Here is a 22,657-nt window from a genome sequence, read left to right on the forward strand (position 1 = left end):
GAGCTTCTGGTTTTCCAAGAGATGCTGGAATCTGGGTGTTTCATGCAATCCCTCAATGTTTAAAATGTTGGTCATCAATTCAAATTTTTACAATACATTTTGAAAGCCAATACTGTAAAACCAAACTAAACACTTCTAGTGAGTCCATGCAAACGAATTTGCAATCTTTTCATTAAACAGCACAGCTAATATGAAAACACGCTTTTTTTTTCTTTTTCTTTTTTGAGACAGAGTCTTATTCGGTTGCCCAGGCTGGAGTGCAGTGGTGCGATCTCGGTTTACCGCAACCTCCGCCTCCCCGGTTCAAGCGATTCTCGTGCCTCAGCCTCCCAAGCAGCTGGGACGACAGGCGTGCACCACCAAGGCTGGAAAATCTTTTGCATTTTAGTAGAGACGGGGTTTCACCATATTGGCAAGGCTGGTCTCGAACTCCTGGCCTCAAACGAACCCCCCCGCCTCGACCTCCCTAAGAGCTGGAATTACAGGCTTGAGCCACCGCGTTCGGCGAAAACACACATTTTCTAAGAAACTGATTGCTGGGAAGGCTACAGTGGGTAAGAGCTCTTGCTCTCTGTGGGCCTGCCTGGGTCGGGATCGGGGCAGTGCTCTCTGCCTAAGTGAACCTGGGCAATTTTCTGCAAACCTCAGTTTCCACACCTGTAAAGTAGCAACGGTTGTTCTGAGGACGGAATGAGAAAACGCATGCCAAAGCCCTTAGCATGAAGCGGCTCCCAGTAACCGTTAACTACTCCTAATTACTACTCTTCATAATAGAATTACTCATGGCCTCGCCAAATATCGTGCAAATAATTTCACGTTCCCAGGTAGCTCATTCCTCCCACAAAAGATTTGAACGTTTTCCGTATGATAACGATCCACTTGTTTTTGCTAAACATCCAGAATGGGCGATATCGACCTATCTGGAAGCTCACACACAAACCCCTTCCCAATTCAAACACGATGTTCTTTCTGGCTGGCACCAGGGCTTCCGTTTGCAGTGACTTCCTGGGACCCGGCGCCTTCTCACAGGGCCTCTCTGGTTCTCCTCTGCGGTGATTACGGTTCTTCCCATTTCCCTTCCCGGTTACTGCCCATACTCTTCAAGTTCGAAAAGTTTCCTTTTCCAATCTCTTTCCCGGGCTTGTTTACCCAAGTCTCTAATTGCCAAGGCCTTTGGTCTCTCCCCACCCACAACTTTCCTCCTGGGAAAACTTTCCTCCTGGGAAAACCCTTCTCCTCCCGCCACTCCCAGCTCCCGCCACCAAGGCCGCTGACGACGTCCAGCGTTTGCAGATGGTCAAAGCCGACCCCCTTCTCCTCCCACCCCGTTTTGTAAGGAAGTAATTTCGCGGCCGAGGGCTCTGCGCCCCCAGCCGCGGGTCGGCGCCGCCGCGGGTCGGGAGCGTGTCCGGGCAGGTCGCGCTCGGCGGGGGACTTCCCCGCCCGCCTGGGTCGCGCGTCCGCTCCCCGAGCGCCGTCTGTGGGGCGGGGACAGGGGCGTGCCCGGCGTCTAGTTTCCCTACGTCACCGGGGAAGCTCTCATTGGACAAAAGCGTGGTCTCTGGCGCGGGGACCTCAGAGTTTCCCGGGCACTCACCGAGTGTACTTGGCAGCTCTGCGCGTCCGAGTAGTTGATCCCGGCACCTCTGCCCGCGGGTCTGTTGGTGTTCAGCTCGCGTCCTGCAGACGTCCGACGCGCTCCAGTTGGAGACCGAGGTTCCCGGGCTCTGTAGCTGAGTGGGCGGCGGCACCGGCGGAGATGCCTGGGAAGAAGGCGCGCAAGAACGCGCAACCGAGCCCAGCGCGGGCTCAGGCAGGTACTGACCCGCTGGGGCCAGCGAAGACCCAGGCTGGGCGGGGTCGGGGCCGGGGTGGAGGTCTCGGTCGGGGCGGGCTCAGCCCGTCGGGGCTCGGGCACAGACAGCGCGGGGGCTCAAGGTCGGGCCAGGTCTGTGCCCTGGCGCGAGCCTTAGGGGCGCCTCCAGAAAGTTCTTCGGGGGTTTTCCCCAGGACGGCGGGGACTGCAGGGACGGCAGGGACGGCGAGGGACCAAGCCGGATTTGGGATTGGGATGCAGCTGCATTTCACCAAGAGGCAAAAAGCTCCTCTCCTCCCCACTTGCCCTTCCGCGGGGCCACGAGGAACAAGTGCAAGTGTAGGCGGCTGCTTCTGGGAGAAAGTCATTGTCGCGGCAGAAGGGGCAAGAGAGGACTCCGGAGACCGCCTGGACTCCCAGCCCTTCCAGAGACGGCCCCACAAGGGCAACCAGTGTTCAGGAGCCTAGAAAATCTTGTAACATTTAAATAATCGATCTTGTGGGAGGTGGGGATAGGAGAATAGGAGTTAGTCCGCTCCCTTTTTTCATTCATTCATTCTTTCTCACCCCCCGCCCCCATACTTACAACTCCATCATAACTTTTCAGGCCAGCGCCCCCGGCCCCATCCTTTTTCTAAATTTAACCAGAGCCCGAAATCTGTGTGGGCCATACTGCTGTTGCATCAGACGATTATACGCCCCCCCCCCCTTTTAAGTTACTTTCATTTTATAGAGCTCCTGGGGCGTACTAAGGAAGTGGAAGTGGTGCTTTGCAAATGTGACCATGCCTAAGTTGGTAACAGGCCTAAGTTGGTAACAGGCTCATGCCTAAGTTGGTAACAGTGTCTGGCTCTTGTGTAGGATGGAAAAAACTTTGTCTACCTTTTGTGATGTCCTAGGATTCTGACCGTGTTTCTTCCTGAAGGATCTTACCTGTGCATAGCACTTTCTGGTCCGACTTAATTTCCGAGAATAAGAAGCAGCACAAAGTTCCCCTTAAACTTGATCTGATTGATACTAATACATTTATAGGTGTGTAACTGCAATTTTTAAAACATTAAGGAAGTGACCGGGAACTATTTTCTGCCTTGTTTTCTACAGTTTTGGTGAAAGGGATAACTTTTCCACTTAGATTTTAGGGCTTCCAATGTCGGATGCTGAATGTTATTTGGTGTTTCTTTTTTATTTTTAGGACTGTATATTAATATATCTCAATCTCTGTAGACAACATGTCTATGTAAATACTTCCCAAAATGTTTGATCCTGTAGCCCATAAAGAATAACGTCTTAGGAGATTTATTAGGTCTCTTGGTGTAGGAGTTAGGAAAGATTTCACTCACCTCTTGTAGAGAGAAATTGGTTGAAATATAGGTTGAAAATTTTGCTTTACTATATATTTACAGCTTTGATTTATTTTGAACCTAAATATAGTATTTTCAGGGTCGATTTATAAAATAGACCAGATTTTAATTTGTAATCATGATTTTTAATGTTTGTAGTCGTGAAGTGAACCCAGAAGACCTCAAGCTGCTCTTTGAAATATTCAAGAAAATTGAAATTATAGTCGGTATAGATATGATATTATAGTCAGTATAATGTTAACTGCACTTACTGAAAAAAGTGTCCTTGGAAATTATAAGCATTATTTTTCTTAATATTCAGTTTAGAATAACTCAGTTCCAAAAAGTAGTAAATATGTGAATTAAACATCACTTATTTTCTGCTCCTCTCATTCCCATAAAGGCAAAGGATTGGTACGGAATGGGGTTATAGGAAGAAGTGGGGTTACATTAAAATAGAAATGTTTAAATTATTTTAGAGAATGTAGACTTAATTTTAGAATAAGATTTTATGAGTCTTTTATGAGAAAATAACAGAGTTTTTTAATGAGAAAAAGAATACATTTAGATTTGCCTATATAATGAGAATATAACGTAAGCTGTAAATTATTGCCATTTGAAAATCAAATCCTACTTGAAAGCCACACAGAACTTGACTTCTGTTTCCCAGCCAACCTTAAATGAAAGAGAAAAAGATGACATCATCTGAGGCTGGTAAAATGACTAATGCTACTCTTTGTACTATTAGACATATTTGAAAGTAAGGTAACACTTGCCTCATCCAGGATGCATTTTTAAAAAACTCAAAGTAAATGTCTTTATTCTTACTTCAACGATTGCTTTCGGTGAGTCACAATGTGTGTGTGTGTGTGTTTTCCATTTGGAAAACAGGTGCATATAAAGCCAAAGTTAAGAGAAATGCTTCGTGGGATACTCAGTTTGTCACCAGTGTGGGCGTATTAGGTCTTGCTGGTTACAGTTTGTAATGTCATCAATGTTAATGTCCATATTTTGCTTTCCTTCTCAGAGCTCGAAGTCGAGTGTGCTACTCAACTCAGGAGATTTGGAGACAAACTGAACTTCCGGCAGAAACTTCTGAATCTGATAGCCAAACTCTTCTGCTCAGGAACCTGACTGCAACAAAAACTTGCATGAGGGGACTCCAAAAGAGAATTTTTCTCAGGAGGTGCACATTTCATCAATTTGAAGCAAGATTGCATTGTAATTGGGAGGAATGTGAAGGCACATTCACGGGTGCCCTTGGAAACGGAAGATGGAACACATCAAAGTGAATTTCTGCTCGAGATTTCCCAGATTATCATTCTTTGGGATGAGAGAACATTATAAAACCACTTTGTTTGTTTTAAAGCAAGAATGGAAGACTCTTGAAAATAAAGAAGTAATTATTGACGCATTTCTTTTTTACTTAGAGAATTGTTCTAGTGTTTTTGCTGAAGGTTACTGCTGGCCTAGTGTAAAGGGAGATGACCGATGATTAGACTGGGCGTCTGGGAAGAAACAGTTCAGTGCTTTGTTGTCGCTGTTTTTGGTGTTTTGCTTTTCAATGCCAACTCAGCACCATGTATATGATTCGGTTTATACATATTACCTTGTTATAAGGAAAAAATTCATTCTGAGAACACTGAAATGTTAGAGTCAATGTTAATTTCTTAGGTCACTACATAACATAAAATCATTTGTTTCTTTTGACTCAAATTGTATGGCTTCTGTTCAGATGATCTTTCATTCAATGTGTTCCTGTTGGGCATTAGTGGAAACCATGGAAAACTGGAAAATAACTTTGAAAAAATTGGATAGAAGTATAGGAGGGTTACTTGGGGCCAGTAAATCGGTAGACTGAACATTCAATATAATAAAAGAACACAGGGATTTTGTATAACCAGGGATAATTAAAAGAAAAAAGAAGTTGATTTTTAATTGATGTTTTTAAAACTTAGTAAAACAAATATTGAGAAGTAACTTGATAAGAAATGAATGTTTCTAAAGAAGTTTCTAAAGATTTGGAAAATGCTCCTTGTCACATTAGTTAGTGTACACCCTACAAAAAGTGACCTTTTAATATAAATTAAGAATATTTTTATAATTGGAATATACTTTTCTTAAAAAAAAGGAACAGATAGTTCTCATCTAGAATGAAAGTTCCACATATGCATCAGTGAATATATGTATCTACACATACTTACCTACTTATATGGATATCTGTATAGATAATTTGTATTAGAGTATTATATAGATTCTTAGAAGGGTCTCAAGTAAGTTTCATTTTTTATCTGGGCTATATATAGTCCTTAAATGCATAAAAGAAAGAATGCCATGATTTTATTTCAGCAGAAATAGTTTTATTTATTTTGCCTATTTATAGTTAAAATATTTTTCTTTAGTTGGAAAATGTGTATTAAAGTTACGTTTTTGAGTTACGAGAGTCATAACTACTTGAATTTTTAGTTAAAATATCTTAATGTAGGTTATAGTCACTTTAGATGGAAGATTACCTCACATATGTTTTCTTCAGTATTACTTAAGATTCTTTATTTAGTGGCAGAGTTTTTTTCTTTTCAGCCTGGAGGCGATATCTTACCATCTGGTATTTATGGTTCAATTTGTATTTAAATATATGTACACATAGAAAAGTTGATACTGTGGCAGTAAACTATTAAAAGTTTTCACTGTTCTTTTCTGTGTGTTAATTTCGTCTTCATCTTGTAAGCTGCTAACTAGTAAGTGTTAATTATCAAGCCAAAGTATTTTAACTGATTTCCATCAGCAGACATCCTCTGACCTTCTGACCACACTGTCTCCTCCCAGTAGTTGGAGTAGAAAATATAGGAGAATTTGCATGATTTCTGCTGTCAAGGGACTTACACTTTAATTGGGAGGGAAAATAGTGAAAAATAGGAAATGAATGTCCTACATAGGTCCTTTTTTTTTTTTTTTTTTTTTTTCCTCTTCTGAGACAGAGTCTTGCTCTGTCCCCCAGGCTGGAGTGCAGTGGCACGATTTTGGCTCACTGCAACCTATGCCTCCCGGGTCCGAGTGATTCTTGTGCTAAAGCCTCCCCACAGCGCCACCACACTGGGCTAATTTTTGTGTTTTTAGTAGAGCTGGGGATTTCACCATGTTGGCCAGGCTGGTCTTGAACTCCTGGCCTCAAGTCGTCTGCCTGCCTCGGCCTCCCAAAGTGCTGGGATTACAGTCTATAGAGATTCATGATCTCATTAGAGGTGTTTTGTGAGCTGGCATCCTTGACTGCTCCTGGGTCTGTCTGGCAAGAGGAGCTAAGTACAGTTTCCTTTTTGGCGACCTCACACTTCTTCCTCTGCTTCCAGCGCTAGAGTAGCAAAGATTGCTTCATCTGAGGTTAGTCATGTGCAAAAGTAGATGTAACTCAATGGCCTTCCTGTTTGAGTATGTGAACTAAAAGATACCCCTAGTTTTTAACTTCGATCTGGGAGCCACATCTTCACCCCGCCCCTGCCCTGGGAAAGAGTGAGCTGACACCTTAGAATGTGAATTGCCTTCTTAAAATAGGAAATGTGGGGAAAGGAGGAGGAGTTACTAGAGGAAAAGAACCGGAGAGCTGAAGGATGTGGGGGTTATGGGCAAGATATATAACAATGCCTGGAGGGAAAGACTTTCGTCTGGGGAAGTGGGGTGGGGGCGGGAGCTTGGCTTCAGAAAGGGTGGGGACAAACTACATGGTTTGATTTGAGAATCACTGGAAGAGTAACTCCTGTCCCTAAGACTCTTCGCATAGCCAGAATTGTTTTGCTAAAAGTGCACCTTATTAGTTCTCGCCACCACTAGAAAACAAATAAGGAAAAAAAGTGTACCTTAAGCTCTTCTTTTATATAAAGAGTAACACATGAAGGCTTAGGCACAGAGTCACAATCTTCAGGTATCAGAACTATGTATTTTTTTGAGAGTCATATTTTAAAGTTAAAAAATGTCCAAGATATCCAGGCACTTCTAATTATATCTGTTGACTGACAACAACTGGTAGCTTTTAAATTTGCATTTATATTATAAAAGAAAATGTATCTACCCGTGAATAAGTTGTTCTTCAAAGAACTGTGTGTTGTGATTTGGGTTTTGGAATCCATTGCAATAACTCTATAAACCCCTCCCTGCGCCACTTGCTCTCCTCAGTCACTGAGCAGAAACCACCTAAAGGGTCAAAAATCCTGTAAATCTCCTTGTCAGTCGTCAAAGGGGACGATCCATCAGGAAGAGAACCAACACCTTAAAAATAGATTTCTTAGGTCACTACACAACGCAAAATCACTTGTTTCTTTTGACTCAAATTGTATTGCTTCTGTTCAGATGATCTTTCATTGATTCAGTGTGTTCCTGTGGTAACTGGAAGTGGTGTGACTGGAAGTGGTGTGATACAAGGAGTATCCCACTTTAGAATCCTGAAGCTGGACTTTCAAGGCAAAATCACGAATGAGCTGTGTGACTGTGGCAAGACAACCTCTCTGAGCCACAGTTAATCTGAGATTGAGACTTAGATTATCTTTAAGGTCCCTGAAGTTGGAATCATAAAATGGTATGGCAAAGCAGTCTGAAGAAGGTCTCCCACCCTAGTTCCAAGTCTGTTGCCCCCCACTTCTGAGCTCATTTCAGACACTGTAAGAGGGAAGTTAAGGGTTTGCAAAAAGAAGCAGGGGAGTGGGATTTTAAAAGACCTCCCAAAATTTCTGTTTTCTGGATTCTTCTCCCAAACATTGACTCTAAGTCTTAGAGGAGGTTGAGTGGGAACCTCTTGGACTTGTATTTTCTTGGAAAGGAGAGTTTGCTATGCATGCAACCTTTCCCAGTGGTGATATCACTGCCAGAATTCCTTCTTATGTGTAGCTGAAAATAGATAGGGTCACCTGATAGACACACCCTGCCGTGTCATCACGTGAATTTTCTCAAGTAATAGTTCATGGTTAAAGAGCAAAACATTTGTCAACACCGCCCAGGCACTAACTTTAGTTTCTCTTTTAAACACTTACAGAAATCTGTTCAGCCAATTGAGGGTGAAACATTCATGCTCACGATTTATTCCCTTACGGTTTTCTTCCAAGTATGCCATTCTTAAAATCACCAGAGAAACGGGAGAGTTGATGAGAGTTATAGATGGGGATTTTGGATTCTTTAATTTAGCAAGTTGTTAACAACATGCTCTGTGCACCTCCCAACCACGCCCCTGCCCTGATCCATTCCATGTAATCTATGCTCTCTGCCATTAGAAATTGCTCAGTGCGAGAAGCCTCGGCTTGGGTTTACACTGTGCAATAAGATAGAACAGAGCAACATAGAATGTGCAAATAACTCCTTGGTATTTCTTGTGTTTTAGGGAAAAGGTCTCTGTTGTTCTTCTCATGCTCTGTCACTATGATCTCTAGCAGAGCCTATGAGATTTGCCCATTTCCAAATTCACATCTTTACTCAGCCATTTTCAAAACGACTATGTCCCTCTTCCACAGTTGTCATTGTCATTGCCTCTGGTTTCAGAATTGTCTTTTTGCCACTTTGTGTGAATCTGGATGAATATTTGATCTCTGTTTTCTTATAAACTGGTCTAAAATATATCTATTTCAAAGCATCGTTGAGAATCAAATGAGATGAGATGAACACAGTGCCCGGTTCACAGTCAGTGTCCATTAAGCGTGAGTTAACTTTCCCGACAAGACAGAGGGAGGGTTAGAGATCAGCTTTCTTACAAAGCTATGGAAGATCTTACCCAATTAAGATCGTTAGACTGAACCGAAACCTTTCAAAGGAAGGCGGGTAGGGCAGTGGTGGAGCTGGAGGGGAAGTGGCAGTTTTTCCCTTGATGAGGCCATCTGCTTTTAATTTATAAACTCTTAGTAATGGTAAACCGTTTTTTTTTTTTTTTTCCACCTGGTATACAACAGGTTTCATAAGCACTATTTAATTGTCCAAATCCCCTTGTATGTATTCATATAAAAATTCAGGTCCTGATTTACATAATAACATCTCAAGAAGTAGAAAGAAAGTTCCAGTCTAGTTATTTTTGACTGGGGTAAGGTTAGATTTGGGTACAGTAATTTTTCAAAAGGGAATCTTGAAATGCTCTCCCTGAGGTAAGACAAAAAATGCATTAATTTGGAAAACACAGGTCAAAACCCAGCTGTCTTTGCTTTTGGCTTTAGGGAGTCAGTTGCATGCATCCCAGGGGTGCAATAGTGCTGCTTTAAGACTATACTTATATGACTCATATATACTTACATATATATGTATATACATATGTACACATTTGAGCATATACTAATAGGAACAAAACTTCCACTAGATAAATACTACTCACTGACAAACCCATTATGAGCCAAATACTCTAGAAACATAAATGTATTAATTCACCTGGTGCTCACACAGCGCTATTGGGAAGGTATGATTATCCTTTTCATTCTATAGTCAAGGAAGCAGCCTCAGAGAAGCAGCAGTGTCCTCAAAGTCCCAAAGTAGTCAATTGGCAAATGAGGAGAAGTCACAGGATTTGAACTTGGGCCTTTCTTTCTTTCTTTCTTTTTTTTCTGAGACAATCTCGCTCTATTGCCCAGGCTGGAGTGTAGTGGCGTAATCTCGGCTCACTGCAGTCTCCACCTCCTGGGTTCAAGCGATTCTCGTGCCTCAGCCTCCTGAGTAGCTGGGGTTACAGGCTCACACCACCACGCCTGGCTAATTTTGCAGTAAAGACAGGGTTTTGCCATGTTGGCCAGGCTGTTCTCGAACTCCTGACCTCAAGTGATCTGCTCTCCTCGGCCTTCCAAAGTGCTGGGATTACAGGTGTGAGCCACCTCGCCCGGCCTGAACTTGTGCCTTCTGACCTCAAAATTCTTTTATCTTCCTACCACAATGCGACTGCCTCCCAGCATGGGGCTGGAGGCAGGATCCCCATCCCAGAGCAACGCTGGTTTGTTTTCCATCCAGCGTCTCATTAATTACAACCAAGGTTTACACCTCTGGGTGTTCCAAGGAAGGCTGATGATTAAGCCAGCTGATATGCAAAAAAAAAAAAAAAAAAAAAAAAAATAGAGCGATCGTTGCAGCCCCCATTTGCACTCATCTGGTATACGGGCTTTCCAATCTGCAGGAATAAATAAGACTAACCCTATAAACTGTCTCACTTGCTAGGTAGTGCAAGCCAGCCAGGCACAGTCATGTGGCATCTCACTCCCGGAGGGATTTTGTGGGGGAGGAGAATAGAATTAATTCTGAAAGAAACAGCATTCATGGGCTCGCTTTTTACAAACTTAAGCCAAAACAGCACCTACTGAGACAGACCTGCATGAGCTATTTGTAAATGGAAAGAAAGGTATTAAAAGAAGCCTGTCAAAACAGCAACGGGTGTGTTTTTTCAGCTCCCCTGCAGTATCCACCCTATTTCAGCAAGTCTAGGCAGAAGTCAGGAAGGAAGAAAAAATGGTTGCCACTACTTTTAAAAAAACCAAACAACCGAGAACATTTAGACTAACTCAGTGTATGTTTGCGATGATTCATTTTGGACAAGTGTTGGGAACCCGTCAGAAATCAATGGGTGGTTACATTGTGAAATCCTCTGGTTTCACAAAGCCTGCATTTTTAGTAAGAGATTCCCAAATGCTGTCTTCAAGAAACATGCATTTATTGATTCATCAAGAAAACACTCCCCTTTTCCTATGTGAATAAAAATGACACAATACAGCGCTGGTCACTGAAGTGAGAAAACAGCTCCTTCACCACTTCCGAAATCTTTACTGATGTTATATTAAAATGAACAGGTTTCTGAGAACTAGCAAGTCAAGACTAAAACTTTAACTTTCAAAATGTTTATAGAGGAATATAAGGAAGTCAGGCTAATAACATATCAATGACTCCTGAGCTATCCTGGTATTGAGAGACCTTTCCCAGAGTCTTGGAAAGCACCTAGTCTGGATGATAAATCTAGGCTTTTTTTTCTGAACTTAAAATTAACGTAAACAAGGACAAAGGGCAGTAACAAGGCGTCAGTGTGTTACTTGCCAACCACACTATTTTTAGAATAAATTGGCTAAATTAAAAAGTATGTATACTTGCTTAAAACAGACTTTGCTGTAAGTTTCAACCCACATTATCTTATAGTTACACTGAAATTTTTTCTTTAAAGTTACACTGAAATTTTTCTTAAAAGTTACACTGAAATTTTTTCTTTAAAAATATTGTGGGAGGCCACAGACATTGACCCTTCTCTTTATGAAAGCATTTTATTGTTTCATCCTTAATGAATATGGAAATTTCTTTGGTACTGGCTTGCCTCTGACTGTCCCGCTTTTAAAACTGAAAGTCCCTTGGCCAGGTGCTGGTGGCTCATGCCTGAAATCGCAGCATTTTGGAAGGCCAAGGTGGGAGGGTCTCTAGAGCCCGGGAGTTCAAGACCAGCCTGGGCAATGTGGTGTAGCTCTATCTTTACTAAAAATACAAAAATTAGCCAGGCATGGTGGCATGTGCCTGTAATCCCAGCTACTTGGGAGGCTGAGGCACCAGAATTGATCGAACCTGGGAGGCAGAGGTTGCAGTGAGCAGAAACCGAGCCACTGTACTTCAGCCTGGGTGACAGAGCGAGACTTCATCTCAAAAAATAAAATAAATAAAAACAAGCTGGGCGTGGTGGCTTATGCCTGTAATCCCAAAACTTTGGGAGGCTGAGGTGGGTGGATCACCTGAGGTCGGGAATTTGAGACTAGCCTGGCCAACATGGTGAAACCCTGTCTCTACTGAAAATACAAAAATTAGCCAAGCATGGTGACGCTATGCCTGTGGTCCCAGCTACTCGGGAGGCTGAGGAAGGAGAATTGCTTGAACCCAGGAGGCGGCGGTTGCAGTGAGCTGAGATCATGCCACTGCACTCCAGCCTGGGTGACAGAGCGAGACTTCATCTCAAAAAATAAAATAAATAAAAAAAAATAAAATATAAATAAGTAAAATAAAACTGAAAGTACCATGTCCTGGAAATGCTCTCACTTCCAGGAAAATCAGGCAAGTCACCCTTGTGAGGCTGTAATGTGATTCCATGTGAAACTTTAGTAGATTTAACCCTAAGAATCTACATCTAAGCAGCTATATCCCACTACATTTTTTTTTTTTTTGATACAAGGTCTTGCTCTGTTTCCCAGGATGCAGTGCAGTGGCACAATCTCAGCTCACTGTAACCTCCTCTAGACTCTTGGGTTCAAGGGATTCTCCTGCCTCAGCCTCCCTAGTAACTGGGATTACAGATGCGCGCCGGCACATCTGGCTAATTTTTATATTTTAGGTAGAGTTGGGGTTTCACCATGTTGGCCAAGCTGGTCTCAAACTCCTGACCTCCTCCCATTTCGGCCTCCCAAAGTCCTGGAATACAAGCACGAGCGCTACACCTGGCCCCCAATCGCTTTTTTTCACCACTTTTCACTCAGTTGTGAGAAGGATATAATCATTATTCCCTGCCTACAAGTTTCACTAGGAGATTAAAAGATACCACAGAGTCAAAGCTCTCAGCCCAGGGCATGACTGTTCATAAGCCACTAGTAAATGGCTAAAAAAAAAACTTTGTAGGATTACAGAGAGTTTACAAAAGCCAAATGTTATCATGGTTGTTGGAATTATTAAGTACAAAATGAGTGAAGAGATAAAGACATTACTCCCGATTTATGGACTTTACAGTTGAGGAGACAGATGAACACAACCAGATGAAATATCTGCAAATGGTTCAGAACTCAAAGTTATAAGCCAACAAAGTATTCACTAGAAAAAAGAAAAAAATGGCTGGGTGCAGTGACTCACTGCTACAATCCCAGCACTTTCGGTGGCCAAGGTTGGGGGATTGCTAGAGCCCAGGAATTTAAGACCAGCTTGGGCAACATGAGGAAACTCGTGTTAAAATAAAAATTAAAAATAATTAGCCAGCATGGTGGAGTGTGTCTGTAGCCCCAGCTACTTGGTGGGCTGAGGCTGGAGGTTGGCCAGAGTCCAGGAGGTCTAGGCTGCAGTGAGCCAAGAATGTGCTACTACACTCCAGCTTGGGCAAGAAAGAAAGACTGTCTCAAAATAAGAAAAAAAAAAAGTCAGGTAATATCAGTTACTTTTTATTTCAAGTAAAGGAAGGTGTTTATTTCACAATCAGATAAGTTATTTTATTGTCAAAATCAATAGTGACTTAATTAATGAGCAAGTCTACCAAGTTATTATTGGGACTGCTTTTCCAAAAACTAGTTGCTTTATTGACTTCCTCAAATATACTGTACTTTTGCCATGTTGTTATCTGTCTTCCATCTCCATTTTTTTTCCACAGTTACTGTTTTCCTAAAGGTCTAGTGGTCTAATTGCCACATCCAAAGGCCTCTTTTTACATTGCATCATGCTAAACCTCTGAGCGTCATCTCTTCCTTCAAACTCATGTAAAGTGATTGGCACTTGTCTCCATGCACCTCGAGTCCTCTTAACTCTACTTAGCAAGTTCCTCTTCCCTTTTGTTCCTTAAATGTCAGTTTCACAAGGTTCATCTTTCAACCATGGTGTCTAAGAGTAATGACCTCATGTACCCTCCTTAAGCTAATTGATTTTCAATTTTCGTCTTTCATCTGGCTTCTCTCTCCCTCTCCCAAGCTCTGTCTCTCTGCTTCCCTTTAAGAATTTGTTTATGCTTTTTATGAACTATGGATTTCTTTCTTTTCTCATTTGTGCTGCTCAAAGCTCTGTTATCCTTCAAGGTCCATGTCAAAATCCATTTCCTCTGAGAATTCTTTTCAGATTTTTCAGAACAGAAAGGGCATTCTATCTTTTAGATTCCCATAGCACATTTTTCTTTTCTAGATCCTTACCTCATTGTTGGTTCATTATGGACAAGTGTTGGGGACCTGGCAGGAAAAAATGGGTGGTTATATTATGAAATTCTTTGATTTCATGAAAGTTACTTTTAGTAGGAGGTTTTCACATGCTCTGTCTTCAAGAAACACACATTTATTAATTTGTCAGAAAAATACCCCCTTTTCCCATTTGAAAAAAAAACTTGTGCAATACAATACAGCACATGAAATTATAGGCATGATACGTGTTGTCTGCCTCTTCAACTTGATTATATGTTCCTATAGTTATAACATAGATATAATTTATTTTCCCCCTGCTTCGCTTAGCAAAATGACTATTATTCATTTGTTCACTCATTCATTCATTCATCCATAAAATAATTTTTGACCAGATGTGCCAAGAACTATTTGACACTAGAGATACTGAGATAGAATAACCAGGAGGACACACTACAGCCTCAAATGTCTCAAAGTCTAGTGAGAACAACAATTCAAAAATTAATTAAAGGCTTAATTATAATTAAACCTTTAAATACGGTGGTAGGAGGTGAGTAGAAAGCACTGTGGAAGCTCTGAAGAGGCTCACAAAATGTGTGTGTGTGTGTGTGTGTGAGTCTGGCAGGAAGGACTGAAGTCTTCTTCATGGAATAGAGGTTGCCTGAAATGATTGTTTTAGTTACATATTACTGTAACAAATTACTCAGAAATTTAGCAGCTTAAAACAATATGCATTTATTGTCTCATAGTTTCTGTGGATCAAGATTCTGGGCATGGATTAGCTGGATTGTCTCCTTCAGAGTCTCTGACAAAGCTGCAATCAAGTTGTTGGCTAGGGCTGTGGTCTCAACAGAAGGCTCCAGTGGAGAAGGATTCATTCTAAGCTCTCTTGTGGTTGTTGGAAGGACTTGATTTTGACACTGTTGTTGCCTGAAGGCCTCAGTTCCTAACTGGCAGTTGTCAAGAGGCCATCCTCTATTTTTTGCCGCCTAGGCCTCTCCAGCCTGCTTCCTCAAAAGGAACATTTGAGGAGAACTAGAGACAGAAAGTACAAACAAGATGGAAGTCACAGTCATGTATAATCTAATCATGGAAGTGACCTCTTGTCCCTTTCATTATATTCTATTTCTTAGAAACAAATCACCAGGTCAGATGTATACTTGAGGAAAAGGGATCACACAGGATGTGAAAAGTAGGAGTTGGGGATTCTTGAGTTTTTTTTTTTTTGGCAGGGTCCTGCTTTTTCAAACCCAGGTTGGAGTTTAGTGGCACAATCAGAGCTCACTGTAGCCTTGACCTCCTGGGCTCAAGGATCCTCTCACCTCAGCCTCCTAAGTAACAGAGACCACAAATGTGTGTCACCATGCCTGGCTAAGTTTTAAAAATTTTATGCTTATTTATTCATTTTTCTGACATAGGGTCTCACTCTGTTACCCAAGCTGGAGTGCAGTGTTTTGATCACGGCTCACTGCAGCCTTGACTTCCTGGGCTCAAGTGATGCTCCTAACTCAGTCTCCCATGGAGCTGGGACCACATGTACATGTCACTACTCCCCGCTAATATTTTTTTAAATTTTTGGTAGAGATGGGATCTCTCTATGTCTCCCAGGCTGTTCTCAAACTACTGGCCTCAAGCTTTCTTCCTTCCTTGGCTTTTCAAAGTTCTGGTATTACAGGTGTGAGCCACTGTGCCTGGCCAAGGATCCATTCTTAAAGGCTGTCCACCACCACAATGAGTCTTAAAGAATAAGAAGTTAACTCAGGATATCTTGCTCAGGCAAATGCATGATGAAGAGAATGCATATGGCAACGTGCATAGGAGACACTTTGGTGCTGCTGGGTTTTAAAGTTTAAAGTAGGGGCCGGGTGCGGTGCCTCACACCTGTAATCCCAGCACTTTGGGAGGCTGAGGTGGGCGGATCATGTGGTCAGGAGATGGAGACCATCCTGGCTAACATGGCGAAACCCCGTCTCTACTAAAAATACAAAAAAAAAAAAACTTAGCCGGGCATGGTGGCAGGGGCCTGTAGTCCCAGCTACTTGGGAGGCTGAGGCAGGAGAATGGCGTGAAACTGGGAGGCGGAGCTTGTAGTGAGCCGAGATCATGCCACTGCATTCCAGCCTGGGCGACAGAGCAAGACTCCATCTCAAAAATAAATAAATAGATAAATAAATAAATAAAGTTCAAGGTAGGAGATGAAGGATTCGAGGCTGGAGAGTTAAGCAGGGCCTGGTTTGTCATATGAAGGGGCTTTATCTTGCTAGTATAAGAAGAGGTAACTGGAATGTTGACATTTTAGGTATCTCAAACTGGTGCCTAGATAGAAGATAGATTTGAGAGGGATAAATCTAGAATCTGAGAAGCCAGAAGGAGATTGTTGTAGAAGGATGATGAAGACCTCAGTGTTGGCAGTCTTTTAGGGTAGGAGAAGAGGAAATGGGCTTGAGATATTAAAAAAGATAAAGTGGATTGAATTTTATTTGTTACATCTAGGGACACTTAGGGAGAAACATCTTTCAGACAGCGTGGATATTTATCTGTGAAGTTCAGGAAAGAACTTAGCTCCAAGTTTGCCAGTCATATAAATATCAGTGGTGGGTCCAACTAGAAGAGTTGAATGAAATGAAAATGAATCTGGGGAACAGAAGGATGTAAAGAATGTACAGAGAAAGAGAGGCCTGAAAGAATAAGAAGGAACAATCAGAAATGAATGCCAAGAGAAAATATCGGCCAGGCACAGTGGCTCACACCTGTAATCCCAGAACTTTGAAAGGCCAAGGAAAGAGGAAAGCTTCAGCCCAGGAGTTTGAAGCCAGTCTGGGAAACATAGAAAGATCCCATCATTCAAGACAAAGGATGACAGGTGTTCAGATGCAGCAGAGAAATCCATCAGGATAAAGATTGAACGCCACTTTCACATTCATTCATTCACTCAATGCTCTATTTACTGGGCACTGAGCTAGGTGTGGGCCATGAACAAGACAGACATTTTTCCTTTCCCTAGGGAAGTTATACTCCAGTGGGTAAGATGGACACTGGAGATAATTACAAGTATCCAAAGTAAATACAGAAAGTGCCATGAGCAAAACTAAGAGGGCACGAAATATTCAAGTAGAATCTTTTTAAAAAGCAGAGCAGGGGCACAGTTTTAAAGCTTCCATCAAGGAAACGTCTTTTACCAAGCCAGGCGGGAAGGTTGTTCTAGCAGCTCTCCTCTGTGGCTTAGGAGTCCCAGCTTGCTTAGAACAATTAAGACGTCTATCATTCACTTTTTTTTTTTTTTTTTTTTTCTGAGGCAGAGTCTCATTCTGTTGCCCAGGCTGGAGTGCAGTGGCATGATCTCGGCTCACTGTAACCTCCACCTCCTGGATTCAAGCAGTTCTCCTGCCTCAGCCTCCTGAGTAGCTGGGATTACAGGCACCTGCCACCATGCCCAGCTAATTTTTGTATTTCTAGTAGAGACGGGGTTTTCACTATGTTAGTCAGGCTGGTCTCGAACTCCTGACTTCGTGATCCTCCTGCCTCAGCCTTCCAAAGTGTTGAGATTACAGGTGTGAGCCACCGCGCCTGGCCCAAGGTTTATCATTTCCTAAGGTAACTGTACAAAGTACCACAGACTGGGTGGGTTAAAGCACCAAGAATTTCTTCTTTCACACAGTTTTGCGGTCTAGAGTTCAAAATCAAGGTGTCAGCAGAGCCATGCTCCCTCTGACACCTGTAAAGGAGAATCCTTCCTTGCCTCTTCCTAGCATCTCGTGGTTTCTGGCAATCCTTGGCATTCCTCGGCTTGTGAATGCAACACTCCAACCTCTGCCTCTGTCACCACATGGCATTTCCCCGTGTGTCTCGGCCTTCCGTTCGCTTTGTCGCCTTCTTATAAGGACACCAGTCATACTGGATTAGGACTCATCCTAATGAACTCATGTTAACTTGATTATGTATACAGACTTGATTTCCAAATAAGGCCATATTTACAAGGACTGGGAGTTAGGACTTCAACATATCTTTTGGGGGAGGGGGGGACACAACTCAATCCATAACAGGAGTTGTTTAAAATCAATTAGTAAAACTTCACTAAGGACAGTTTCAGTAGACGGATGAATTTTAGTAGTATTACAGGATTTGCCTGACATCTGCTCAATAAATGAATTAGACAAGATAGATGGTAATTGTTGCTTTTCTCAGTATCTATGGCACCGTGTTAGGTCAGAGAAGACTGTTTCTGACTAGTGCTCACCACTGAGAAAGGAGAAAACATATTGGCCTGGCCTTTGCTAGCTCACAGGCCTTCATGGCTGGCTGAGGCTTTTTTTTTTTTTTTTTTTTTTGAGACAGGGTCTTGAGTGCAGTGGCATGATCACCACTAACTGCAGCCTCAAATTCTTGGGCTCAAGTGATCCTCCTGTCTCAGCTTCCCAAGTAGGTGGAACTACAGGCATGTGCTGCCATGCCTGGCTAATTTTAAAAATGTGGTAGAGATAGGGTCTCACTATGTTGCCTAGGCTGGTCTCAAACTCCTGGGCTCAAGCGATCTGCCTGCCTCAACCTCCCAAAGTGTTGGGATTATAGGTGTGAGCCACCACACCTGGCCTAGGACTGAGGTTTCTTAACTGTTCTCGGCCTCACTCATCATTTGCCCAAAGAAAAGTCTGACCTGATAGGGGAGACTCAGGATGTCAGTGTCTCCCTGAAATTGTGTGTAAAAGAGTTGTTTGTTTTTTTTCAGATGAAACCTATTGTACTTGTCACAGGAGTCTGTGACTCAGTAGCACTTAAGAGCCACTGGACTGGCTTTCCTACATTTAACTGCACATTAGAGTCACCTGCAGAGATTCAAATGCCCCCATCTCAATTCCAGAGACTCTTATTCAATTGGTCTGTGAGAGGGCTTATCCATTGGTACTTTTTAAGTTCTTCTAGTAATCTTGGTGTGCAGCTGGGTTGGGCACCACAGCACCAGACAATTCCTACACCCACCCTTTTGGCACTAATATTCAGATTCTGATGCCCTCTGCTCTTTATATAAATAATACGGCATATCCCATCAAAACTACCATTGCCCTGGGGAGAGGGCTTGTTTAGAGCCTGCATATTAGGACTTAATATACTTCTGGGAAGCATTTCAAGACATTCCCTCAGGTTTCTACTGGACTCCTCTGCTGCGCTGGGGTGGGGAGCTGGCTCCTGGGGCATCTCTCCCCTGCTTCCCATACCACTGTGCATTCAGGGGAATCAGCTCCACAGAGGAAGTCACTGTGGAGCTTCGAAGGGGATGCACTGAGAGGGCCAACAGGGGGCTGCCAAGCGAGCCTCCAAAGTGGGAGGGGGGATGTCAAAGAGAAAGTGGGTGGCAAGCAAGAGGTGCTGGGGATGGGGTTATTAAATGCCAATCAGAAAAGTGAGCCAGTTCCTGAGCACAGGTCATAGCTGCCTTTGCAGGGTGACTCAGCAGGTTACTTTTCGGGAAGTGTTATTTCTTCGTTTTCTGTTTCTTTTTAATGAGCCAGTGAAAGGCATCAAATGAACAGATAAGTTACTAAGACTGAAAAATATTTCAGTTTCTTTTTCTTTTCTTTTTTTAAAAATTTTTAAAAATAGAGACAGGGGGCTGGGTGCGGTGGTAGCTCATGCCTGTAATCTCAGCACTTTGGGATGCCGAGGTGGGCAGATCACCTGTGGTCAGGAGTTCAAGACCAGCCTGACCAACATGGTGAAACCCTATCTCTACTAAAAACACAAAAATTAGCTGGACCTGGTGGCGTGAGCCTGTAATCTCAGCTATGCAGGAGGCTGAGGTGGGAGAATCGCTTGAACCCGAGAGGTGGAGGCTGGAGTGAGCTGAGAGCGTGCCACTGCACTCCAGCCTATGCGACAGAGTAAGACTCCATCTCAAAAAAAAAAAGAAAAAAAACAGAAAAACAAAAAAACAGAAAAACAGAGACAGGGTCTCCCTATGTTGCCCAGGCTGGTCTTGAGCTCCTCGGCTCAAGCGATCTTCCTGCCTTGGCCTCCCAAAGTGCTGAGATTACAGGCGTGAGCCATTGCCCCCAGCCTTTTCGGTTTCTTATGCTAGATATGCAGATTGCATTAGTTGCTTAATTAGCCATCCACAAAAATAATCTAGTGATTCACACTTCTCTACTGTTGTCTGCAGACTGACACTGTATAAGCCAGGTGTCTCTCCGACGCTGATACACAAACCAAGGCTGATAGACGCTCAGATAGGATGGCCATTCCACAGTTGATGGCCCAGATACCCAGAAAGAAACATGGCCTCCCCCATTTGCCATTGATCTCTGCAGACAGGAAAGCTAGGTGTGGGTGTGCTGTGGATCGGGTGACGGACTTGGCCCCTTAGGACTTAAAATTCTCCTGCTGGCAGCTGGCATGACTCAGCTTGTGTGCTTCAGCCAACATAGCATCGAGGCCAGGAAGGGTGGGGCTGAGAGCAGTGGAGCGGAGGAGATCTTCCCCAGTGGCTCTATTTTAAGTTACAGGGTCTTCTAACAGGTTTGGTAGGAACTGAAGGACTGGCTGAGGAGTGAGGAGGGATTGCATAGTCTCGAGGTCCTTGGTTTAATAACAGTTTACACTTTCTGTTTATTTTTTATTTATTTATTTATTTATTTTTGAGACGGAGTCTCGCTCTGTCGCCCGGACTGGAGTGCAGTGGCCGGATCTCAGCTCACTGCAAGCTTCGCCTCCCGGGTTCACGCCATTCTCCTGCCTCAGCCTCCGGAGTAGCTGGGACTACAGGCGCCCGCCACCTCGCCCGGCTAGTTTTTTTGTATTTTTAGTAGAGACGGGGTTTCACTGTGTTAGCCAGGATGGTCTCGATCTCCTGACCTCGTGATCCGCCCGTCTCGGCCTCCCAAAGTGCTGGGATTACAGGCTTGAGCCACCGCGCCCGGCTTACACTTTCTGATTCCTTGATGTGTGCCAGCTTCTGTAGCTAGTGCTTTGCAAATATAATTTCAGCTAATCCTTCCACCAACTCTGAGGGCTAAGTATCATTATCTGCATTTCTTTCTTCTCTCTTTCTTTCTCTTTTTTTTTTTTTTTCTAAATAAAAAACAAGAGAGAACACTGAAGATTAGGAGGTTTAAAAGCCTGCACAAAGTCAGAGGACTGAATGCAGAGGTAGTGACAAGTATTAGATCTGTCTAAGTCTAATGCCTGTGTCCTCAAGCCTCACAATGTAGCCACCGGTGGCCTCTCCCCATGGGGAGTTAATTCAGTGAGCATTTGTTGAGGGCCTACAGCATGCCAGGTGCTTTGCTGGGCATGGTGGAGAACGCAGTGCTGACACATGTGGCCCCTGTTATCAAGGGGTCAGTATCCTCTAGGAGAACCACCCAGGGAAATTGCCAAATGTTCATTTTAGTCTCCATTTTATCTTTTACTGGTGGTGTGATCATGGCTGATTTATGTAGTCTGGGATAACATTTTTTTTTTTTTTTCAGCTATTAAAAGACTATTGTGAATCCAGACAGGAGAAAGGATGGGGACAGTGTGTTGAAAAGTAACAGGTGCTCAAAAAGTGAAACTTCATTCATCTTTCACGAGCTACCTGGATTTTGGCTGGACTGGTTCTGAAGCAAAGGAGGCTCAGGCCAAGCTCAGGCATCTTGCCTCATCCAAGACTCTTTCTTTCTAAAGACCTCACATTCTGTCACTCCTTCAGCAAATCCTGGCAGCTGTGTCTTCTGAATATGGACAGAGTATGACCCTTCTCTATTCTCCTGCACACAGAGCCACTATCATTCCACACCTGGTTGCTATGGAGGCCTCCTAACTGGTCTCCAGCTTCTGCCCTTACTCCTCTTCGATCTCTGCTCAAATGTCATTTTATCAGAGAAGCCTGGAGTACCTGTTGAAAGACTGTGCTCCCTACCATCACTCACTGTATCCCAGCCTGCGTTATTCTTCTTCACCACTTGACATAGATCTGCTGATTTGCTGGTCATCTGATGCCCTCTCTTGAATGTAGGGCCCTGAGGGCCAAAGCCTGGGCTCTTCCATGCACTGCTGTATCCCCCAGATCAAGAACCTGGCAGGCAAGGCAATAGGGGTTACCATGCTTGACCTCTTTCAGTTTATTCTCAAACTGGTTTGCCCTTTATTTTTATTTTATTTTTTTAAATGAGATGGAGGAGTCTCCCTCTGTCACCCAGGCTGGAGTGCAGTGGTACAATCTTGGCTCACTGCAACCTCCACTTCCTTGGTTCAAGCAATGCTCTTGCCTCAGACTCCCGAGTAGCTGGGATTACAGGCGTGCGCCACCACACCTGGCTAATTTTTGTATTTTTAGTAGAGAACAGGTTTCACCTTGTTGGCCAGGCTGGTGTGGAACTCCTGACCTCAAGTGATCCGCCTACCTCAGCCTTCTAAAGTGCTGAGAATACAGGCATGAGCTACCACGGCCGGCCTGCCCTTTTAAATCTTATTTTTTTTTTTTTTTTTTGAGACAAAGTCTCGCTCTGCCATCCAGGTTGGGGTACAGTAGTGTGATCTCAGCTCACTACAACCTCCGCACCCCTGATTCAGGCGATTCTCCTGCGTCAGCCTACTGAGTAGCTGGAATTACAGGCAGGCGCCACCTCACCTGGCTAATTTTTAGTAGAGACGGGGGTTTCACCATGTTGGCCAGGCTGCTCGCGAACTCCTGACCT

General features: G+C 43.4%; 1 protein-coding gene across 1 annotated transcript; it reads left to right on the forward strand.

The window, feature by feature from the left end:
- The first annotated feature begins 1,537 nt into the window (after positions 1 to 1,537).
- PMAIP1 (phorbol-12-myristate-13-acetate-induced protein 1) lies at positions 1,538 to 5,849 on the forward strand. Its single transcript, XM_011949441.1, has 2 exons — positions 1,538 to 1,817; positions 4,184 to 5,849. The coding sequence occupies exons 1-2, from the start codon at positions 1,760 to 1,762 to the stop codon at positions 4,288 to 4,290; spliced, it is 165 nt and encodes a 54-aa protein (XP_011804831.1). The 5' UTR covers positions 1,538 to 1,759; the 3' UTR covers positions 4,291 to 5,849.
- Positions 5,850 to 22,657: the final 16,808 nt, after the last annotated feature.

The sequence above is a fragment of the Colobus angolensis genome, unplaced genomic scaffold (genome assembly GCF_000951035.1).
Source record: "Colobus angolensis palliatus isolate OR3802 unplaced genomic scaffold, Cang.pa_1.0 Scaffold108, whole genome shotgun sequence".
NCBI lineage: Eukaryota > Metazoa > Chordata > Mammalia > Primates > Cercopithecidae > Colobus > Colobus angolensis.